The sequence below is a fragment of the Martes martes genome (genome assembly GCF_963455335.1).
Source record: "Martes martes genome assembly, chromosome: 9".
In the NCBI taxonomy this organism is placed as follows: domain Eukaryota; kingdom Metazoa; phylum Chordata; class Mammalia; order Carnivora; family Mustelidae; genus Martes; species Martes martes.
The window spans coordinates 61,423,338-61,432,734 of NC_137896.1; the positions used below are offsets into that span (position 1 = coordinate 61,423,338).

General features: G+C 49.3%; 1 protein-coding gene across 1 annotated transcript; it reads right to left on the bottom strand.

Moving 5' to 3' along the window:
• Positions 1-4,196: 4,196 nt before the first annotated feature.
• On the bottom strand, positions 4,197-8,518 carry TMEM247 (transmembrane protein 247; the record flags this gene model as incomplete). The annotated part of the gene is made up of 3 exons (XM_080813252.1): positions 4,197-4,385; positions 7,404-7,742; positions 8,402-8,518. 3 exons carry the CDS (start codon positions 8,516-8,518, stop codon positions 4,197-4,199), a joined length of 645 nt encoding a protein of 214 aa, XP_080669378.1.
• Between the last annotated feature and the right edge of the window lie 879 nt (positions 8,519-9,397).

Sequence of the window (9,397 nt, forward strand, 5' to 3'; positions counted from 1 at the left end):
GGGGTGGGGGGGCACTGGGCTCCCTTCTTTGGACTCTGGGACTCAGGATGGGGAGGGACTCTAGGAGCAAACTTGCCCCTTGCAGCTTTGCTGAGGGCACTGGGCACAGAGGGGCGTACCCTTCTAGTCCCCAGGTCCCAGGCTGGGCTGCTGCCCAGATGTGTAAGATCCTGGGGCCTCAGGCCGAGGTCAGGATGAAGGCAGAGCTGTTCCAGCCACGTGTCCAGAGAAAACCATGGCCTTCCTGCTGTGGTAAATGAAGCCTAAGGGCAGTAGTGCCGTAGGGGGCGAGGCCTGGATTGGCTACACCCGTGCCCCACCCCATGTCTTACCCCCACCAAGACTGGTGCAGGGCTGGGGGAATGCAAGCTAGGTCTAAGTCTACCCATGGTAGACATAGTTATTTGCTTATTCAATATCCATACCTCCCTCTCCCCACACTGTCAGAATCCTAATTTTGTTCAAGGCTGCAACAGCGCCCAGGTGAAAAACTTACCACCTCAGATGCCCTGCAGCTAGGAGCCCAATTTGACCAATGAGATGTTTCTAGAACGCTTTTATTTTGTTTTTTTTTTAAGATTTTTTTTAGATTTATTTATTTGACAGACAGATCACAAGTAGGCAGAGAGGCAGGCAGAGAGAGAGAGAGGGGGGGAGCAGGCTCCCCGCTGAGTAGAGAGCCCGATGCGGGGCTCGATCCCAGCACCCTGGGATCAGGACCTGAGCCGAAAGCAGAGGCTTTAACCCACTGAGCCACCCAGGCATCCCTAGAAAGCTTTTAAAAGCAGCCCCTTCTTTTCCCTCTCTTTTCTGACCTGGAGTTGTGGATTTGATACTTGGAGCTACAGCAGCCAATTTAAGACCATGAGGCTGAAGACCGTGTGTGAGGAGAATAAAAGCTGAGTGCTAAGAAGGTGGAGCAAAAAGCAGCCCGGGTCTTCTCTGATTTCCTAGAGCTGTTTCACCAGCTGTTTCACGGACTGCCTTAATTTGGTCTTCTCAGTATATGAGAAGCATAAGCCTCTATCTGGTTAAGCCACTGAGGTTGGGTTTCTTTTATCACTGAATGCAATCCTCACACTCAGGACCTTAGAATGTTCCCAGATTGAAAATGGAAAGAGGAGATTAAGGCAAGAACAAGGTTACCATAAAGGAGGTACTTTTTCCCTTTTTTGGGAGGGACTTACTCACTCTGTGATCTTCAGGGATTCCATTTCCCAAGGGATTAATTTCATACTCCTCAGACCAACATTCAAGACTATAAAATTTGTTCCCATATCAATTTTCCAGGCACAGTACCCTTTACACCATTTATCGGAGCAGGGACGATCTTTCTGGTTTTCCTCCATCCTCTGTACATACTGCCACCCTGATCTCAAGTTTGTGTGAGTTTCCTCTCCTCTCCACTTGTCCCAGGCTTACCTGCTCTTGTGGGTTGCTCTTTTGAAAAGTCTTCCTCTCACTCTGAGCTCCAGGGACCTCTTCTTCTTTGATTTCCTTTATCACTGAGGTCTGTATGCTGACAGTGTCTTTACATTTTCATGTATGTTAACCTCATCCCACCAGCAAGGCTGCGAAATCCTTCAAGGAGGGTCTTGGGAGCCTGGTTGTGTAGCAATGTCGTGTGTTCGGGAGTCAGACTTAAGATCCAAGATGGTCTTGGGTAAGTCATTTAACCTCTCTGAGCTTCAGTAGCCTCATCTGTGACCTGGAGATCATATGCATGTCTTCCTCCTAGGATTTTGGCGAAGGTTGTCTCCATAAATATTTAGCAAAGTACCTGGCATGTTGAAGGTGCTAAAGGAGTTAGATGTTGACTTGTTATCTGCTTGGTAATCCTCGGCTGTGCCTTCTTCCTATCCTGTGCAATTCTCCCCACCGTGGTCTCTCCCTTCTGATTCTCTGCTCTGAATTTGAACCAGGAGAATTCTGCCGAGTTTGGGGGAGTGACCATGAGCTGTCCTCATTTTCCCAGAGGGCGTACCTTAGGCTGCTGGCGTCAGTCTTTGGTCACAGGAGGAGGACTAGGAGGGAGATTTCATGCCCATTGTTAAGGATGTGATGCTGCTTAACTGTTCAAGGGAGTTAAGTCTTTCTTCGAAGATTTATAAGGAAAATGCACCGATCTTAGTCCAGTTAAACAGGGCGGTGAACTAAATGGTTCATTGCCCTGGTATTTTTCACAAACTCCCAGATCCATCTGCTATAACAAGTCAAATTCTTAGGCCTTAATCTTTTCGATATCCTGATTTCCTCCTCCTTTTACCTCAATCCCACCCCAGGATCCTGGGTCAAATACAATGACTATAAGAAATGACCTGTAACAAAAACTATCATTCCAAGTTTCATGAGAAAGGACAGCTTTGTTGCTTTCAGGTAAATATCAGTCATGTGCAGCTATAAATGGAGGTGGACATGTTGAATTGGGTGGAAAATGAGAAGTCACCGTAACTTCCACGGCACGCTAGTGTGTACTGACCCTGAATCTCAGGCCAATCTTCTTTTCATGTGTTTTCACAGTCTCCCTCGCAGAGCCCAATGAGAAGCTTATTCTTTCATCCCTCTTAAGACCCACCTCTATGCCCCAGAAAAGGAGGGGTCATTACAGACTTTTCTGATTATACTACTGCCTCCACCCTCATTCTGTTTGCTGCCTTATCCCCAGGGCATCCTATGCAAGCGGCAGGTTCCAATCCTCCTTCCTGGACGGGCAGGGTCAGAGCGGCTGAGGACCTGCTAGCGGGGGTGTGCGTGTGAGAGGAGGGGTCGGGACATGGGTGATGGGGCAGTTGAACTCCTCGTTACATACCTATCAGACACTTCATTTTGTGCCTGCTCTGAACCCTCTGGGGTTCAAAGTCTGTTCCTTTTCATTGCTGCTGCCTGTTTCTTTGGGGCTGGAGGGTTGTGTCCATCTCTGCTCTGGACAACTGTTTATTTGCTGTGCGTCTGTGTGTGTGTGTGTGTGTGTGTGTGTGTGTACACGTGTGCATGTATGTGCATGCATTTGGGATTTGAGGGTTGGACTGTGTGGCCCATTTTCGCGCTTCCCCCCCCCCCTTCCTACTTTCCATTAATGCAGCCCTGCTGTCTTGCTCTGTTCCCAGTCAGGCATTTGAGCTGTCCTTCCCCAACCCCCCTGGGAGCAGGTGTGCTCTGCTCCATGGTAGGGATAGCCTTTGCCCATCAGACTCTGAAAGGCCTTTCCTGGGCTCCCTGGAGCTTCAGCAGCTCTCTTTGAACTGTCTTGAGGGCAGGCTCCCAGCTGCTCAGGCCCAGTGCTAAGTGGACTCTTGTCCATGGCCTGGTGCTGCGATCCTGACATGTTTGCAGAGCTGGGAAGAGCCTGGGGAGGCTTGGCTCCTGCATGAGTCTCCGGTTACTGCTGTAACACAGTACTTCACACTTAGTGGCTTAAAGCAGCTCAGATTTATTCTCTTACAGTTCTGGTGGTCACATGTCTAAAATGGCTTGGCTGGAGCTACATTCTTTCTGGAGGCTCTAGGAGAACATTCATTTCTGTGCCTTCCCTAAAGGCTACCTGCTCTATTTGGCTCATCCCAGCTTCCGCTTCCGTGGCCACATCCCCTTCCTTCTCCTACTGTCGCCCTCCTGCCTCCCTCTTGTGAAAAGCTTTGTGATGACCACTGGGCCTGTAGAATAATCCAGGCTCATCTCCCCTGTAAGGTCTTTAACTTAATCACCTCTCCACCTCCCTTTTGCTATGTAAAGTAACATATTCACAGGTTCTGGGCTTTTGGGACATGCACTTCTTTGGGGGGCTTACCCCCAAGCCTACCACAGCACCCCACACCTCAGAGAAGATCTGTGCAAGTGAGGAGATGTGGTAGATCCCAAACCAACCTGGCCATAGTATGATTGCTGTGATTCTAGAAACCCCAAGCTCCTTCTCCTGCTAGATATCTCCCTAGATTGGTCACTTCTGAGATCCTCCCCTCAGGGCCCAAAGCATCTTCATCCACACTGAGAACTCAGGCTTTGTATAAGGCCTAAACAGGGTTCTTCACACTAAAGTGTCAGTGGTTGATAGCAGAACCTTTCCTAACAGCAAGCTCTGACTGGAGGGAGGCTTGTGTGAGGGAAGGAGGGAGGGAGGCAGGCCAGGGGCTAACTTGGATCGTGTCCTAGTAACCCACTAGCATGGGGGTTCCCAGTGATGGAGGGAGCAAAAGCACCTAGAAGTAGGACCATAAAGTTTTAATCAAACAGAGCAAAATGGCCGCAATGCAGAACAGGTAGTGCTTGGAGAAGAGAAAGAAGATCATCTCCTTGGTGACATAGATTATGTGTATAAAGATGAAGCAGTACAGGAACATGGCAGACTGGTTCTGGGGGAGCAGGAGGTCCTGGAGGCCTCCCGAGAACTGTGGGGGAAAGAAGAGAGCGCCGCTGGCCAAACCACGCTGCTTGGCAACCAGGCAGGTCTGGTGTCAGTCCTGCTCCTGTCCCTTCCAGAATATGACCTCGGGCAGGCTGTCTTCTTCACCTGAGGGAAGGGTCACCATGTCCCCTTCACAGACTACAGGAGGAAGAGTGGGCCAAGAATGAAAGCATTCCTAGCAAGGTCACGGGCATGTAGAGGGACCTCCTAGGTCTTCACTTCTTCAGTCTGCCCTCACCCCTCCTGAGTCAGGCACCAGGTGACGGCTGCCTCCAGTCACACGAGTGGCAGACTGTCTCTGACTCTGAGATCCCCAGATCTCTGGTACTGGGTCTCGGGAATGTTCTCTGGAAGACTTGCCCTGACACTCAGCCTTGTTCTCTGCGCAGTGGCTCAATGAGAGGGCACAAGTGCCTGTTTCTGACTCTTCTTGTCCTGGCACGTGTCTCAGGGCTTAGTCTGTGGCTTATTGGCCTGAGGCTGGGTCTCCCTGGTGGACAGGTGGTCAGAGACAGGTGATAGGACTTCCGATATTCCACAGTACCGAGCCTAGGGAAAGCAGCTGGAGTTGTCTGGCTGATTCTGCCTGCGTACTGCTCATTTCTGAAATCTATGCAATTGAGGTCCAACAAGCCCGCATTTTAACTGTAGAAAGCATCAACATATAAGTACAGCGAAAGCTGACAAAACTATTTTGATCTGTCGTTAAGAAGGCATCACCCATGGTTTATTCTGTAAAATATATTTTAAAATCATGCCATGCCTTTTGTAAGCAGGCAGATGGCTGGGACCGGGTTACCCTAACCTAGCGAGAAACATACTCACAGAGGTAGTTTCCAATACAATGAAATCTACCCACCCATTCATCTAGAAAAAGAGAAAGTGGGGAGGGGGCTTAAACACCACCTGCCAGTAAATGCACAAAACATTAAACAGCTTTGTAAAAGATTACCAAAGACCAGGGTTGTGGACACACCGTTGTTTGGACAACTATAGAAAATGTGAGGGCAAATCAATAAACCCAAGAGGGCAGAAAATGACTCCGGTGATGCCATTTCTAAAGTGAATAACAAGGCAAGTTGAAGACCAGAGGAAGAAGCCCAGGATTCTAGCGGGAGGGGGTGCTGCGTGGGTGGTCTGCCCACCCGCTGCGGCTCCTGGCTCCGGGTCCATGGGCTTCTGTCCCCAAAAGCAGCCAGCATGCATTTTCAGCCTGAAATGCTCATGGGTGAGAATTATGATTTTGACAACCAAACATGCATTTGTGTGACCTTTTAGACTTTTCACAACATTTTCAGCAGTCTATCTTTTGAGCAGAAGACAGACAGCAGATAAGACTATACACCAAGGGTTTCCAGCTCATCCAGCAAGAGTAAGATTTTCAAACTAAAAAAGGGAAAACAAATATGGTTAGAAGGAGGCAGAGAGCAAAGGCACTGTATCTTAACCTCAGGTGCTTTAAGTATTTTAGGCTCCGACTCCTGACACGTTTTACCCCATGATACTGAGAACAAAACCCCAAGCTTGGAAATGGAACTTACTAGAGAAAAAAAAAATCTCAGGAAATGTGTCAGAAGCTTAGAGACAAGCAAATATTTTCTAGATTTTTAAAAGGAGGGGGAAAACGGGTGGATTCTGGAGATCCCAGTTCAGTAAGCTTGACCTGGCTCAGGAAAACCATTCAGTGTATAATTAAGCAGGTATTGTGTGAGCAAGAAAAAAAAAATAATTGTTAAAACCCAGCATGTGTTCATTGAAAACAAATCATGCAAAAATCAATCTCCTTTTCTAAAAAAAAAAAAAAAAAAAAAAAGGACCAGTCAATTAGGGAAATGCTATAGGTAGTGTAATATCTTAATTCTGGGAAACCATCTGCCAGTGTGTCTCAAGATAGTTTTTTGGACAAGGTAGAGAAATGTGAGCTGGATAAAATGTAACCCAAGGGTGCTGATTAATGGAACATTGCTAACCTGTAGGGAGATCTTTTAGTGGTATTTACTTTAGGTCATATCCTCCCAACAATTATAGCAATGACTTGGATAAAGACAGAAGGCAAGTTTCTCAGAAGTGAGGATGACTCAGAGCTGGGAAGCATAGCTAATACATTACATCCCAATAAAATTGAAAAGTGATGAATGTAAGTTGTTGCATTTGGGTCAAGAAGTGAATTGCATGAGTACATAAAAATGGTAATAGCTAACATTTATTGAGTGCTTACCTAATGTGCCAGGCTCAGCGCAAAGTGCATCACATGTATGCTTTCCTTCACTCCTCGCTGGGACCCTATGAGGTGGGGACTACTTTCTAGATGCGCAAATCTAGGCTCAAGGAGGATTCATCTCTTGCGCAACATCACGCAGTTTATACACAGTACAGCCAGAGTTTTAACCCAGGGCTGATTTTAAAGCTCAGGCAACATGCTCTCAACAATGGCATCCTTTGGCTATTTAGGACTTAGAGTGGCCCTGGGCTCACAGTGCTAATAAGCCCTTCCCATCCCATGTGACCAAAAGTAGGCTTTCTTATCCCCTCGCTTAATACACATTAGGGGAGAGGGGTCCACTCCTGGCTGGAGATGCCTCCGTTTTAGTTGGCAACGAGGCAGAGCAATCCCACGGAACAAATGCGGCTCTGAACCCGAGAGGTGATGGTTTTATCCAAATCCCTGGGTGGACTGCTGTCCGTCTCCCATCTCTTAAACGAGATGAAGAGAGAACTAGAGAATGCTGGAAAGCCAGTCACAGAGGAAGCGGTGAAGACTTTTCCCGGAGAAGGAAAGCTGTGGGCAGGCGGGTGGACGGGGGTTCCGAGGCCCCTCCCAAGGTCAGCTCGCCTTCAAGAGTTGATGTAGCTTAGCCGGGACGCTAAGCTAGATCAGGGTTGGATGCAGGGGGGAAGCAGCTCAGTGCGCTCCCCCTGCAGGGCAGGGAGGGGTTCCCCCAGCCCTCGGGGCGGGGCCTGCGGGCCTCTCGCCAGCGCCCCCTACTTTTCCGTCACCTACCAGGCGGGGCGTCACCTGCTGCTGCAGCTGCTCCATCACCTCCTCGTGCTGTCGCTGGCGCTCGTTCTCCTCGTGCACGTACTTGAGCCGCGTGAGCTCGAACTCCATGCGCACCTTCTCCAGCTCCATCTCGGTGTTGCGCTCGGTCCCCGGGGTCTCCGGTGCGGCCGGAGCGGGGGGCAGCTCCCCGAGTTCAGGCCCGTCGCCCGCCTGGCCCTTGGTGGTGGAGCCAGCCTTGGAGGACCCTGACTTGGGTGGCCCTGGGCAGCCTCCGTCCTCGCAAGCTTCCATCTCCTCCAGGTGGTCGTGGGAAGAGTCTGGCTTCGGGGACTCTGCCTCCTGGACCAGTGAAGGGGAGATTCAGGGGACACTGAGGAGTGCGCCTGGGGCTGCCCTTGCCCCACTCTGGGCACCTCCGCAGCCTGCCGGCCACCACGGACTGGACGGTCATGTGGAAGAGGGCTGTGACCTGTAAGGATTTGGCTGAGTTCTAGCCAGAGGTGCACTCACCCGGAGTTAGCAGGCCCTGAGCGTCACAGGGAAGGGGAGGGCACCCTGACATGAGGGAAGGGTGCCCTCAAGTTGCAAGGGGAGGCTTGAGGAGTTGAGGCAGAAGTCTGTCTTCCTGGTAAATTTCCCACCCCCGCTCTAACTTTGAGATAGTCAGAAACCTAGTGTCGGGACCAACACAAGGGCTATGAGGGAGCCAGGTCGTATTCACAGAGGGAGGACAGGACCCTGAATGGGGATGTAGGTGGGAGAGACCAAAGCCAGCCTCAGATGACTTCACAATCTTATTAAGGGCTACCTGGTCCCTGGTGGCAGCTGGGGGCCAGTTGTGGGGACGGGGTACATGTGACTTGCTCTTCTTAGTAGCTCTCTGGGATCTCTCAGCACTCAGTTCCTATCGTGTGTCCCCATGACACCCTCCTCCCCACGTAGGGACAGGCGGGGGCAGTGAAACAAGGTATTACCTACCCCCACCCCCTGCCCCTTACCAAAGAAGCCCTTGATTTCCCTTCAGACATGGGGTCATCAGGCACCGCCTTGGGGAAGGTTGGGCAGCTTTCTCCTGCTCCCCGGGCTTCCATCATTTCTCTGTCCTCTGCTGCCATCCAGAAAACCACAATCCTGGCAATTGGGGCCAAAGGACTTCTTTGAAGGTACTAACATTTGGTTTCACCAGATTCCACAGTCGGGCCACCATCACAATCCCCTGTCCTCATAATAACCCACATTCTACTAGTTGCTAGGGCCCCTTTGGTGGAGGCTGTGGCACACCTTTGAGGCCCATTATTAGGAACTGCACGATGGGCCTTTGCCACCGTAGGGACTCCTTTAGACACTAGAATTCCACCACTTGAAATCCAGAGTTCCAGCATCTGAAATCTCCATTGGGTCCCTCTTTTAAAGGCAGACTGCATCGGGATGAATTCAGTTAGCTCCACAAACCCTGTTGGAGGCTAAATCATGTCTCCCCCCAAATTCCTATGTGGAAGCCCTAATCCCCAGTGCCTTAGAATGGAACCTTATTTAGAGCGAGGGCCTTTCTAGAAGTGATTCAGTTAAAATGAGGTCATTAGGGTAGGTTCTAACCCAGTATGACTGATATGCTTGTAAGAAGAGGAAATTTGGGCACGGACCTGCACAGAAGGAAGATGGACTGAATGTAAGGGGGAAGACGACCATCTACAAGGAGAGAGGCATGTATCAGTGTTCTCCAGAGAAACTATATATATATATACACATATATAGTTTTGAATATATATTTGGATATATATTGAATATATTTGAAATATAAATATGTTTAAATATTTATAAATATCTTAAAAATACAAATATATTTGAATATAGAAACAATAACTAAATATATATATTTATATTTTTATATACGATTTATTATAAGGAATTGGCTCCTGTGATTGTAGAGGCTGAGCAGAAGTGGCATGATCTGCTGTCTGTGAGTGGGAGCCCAGGAAAGGTCATGGTGTAAA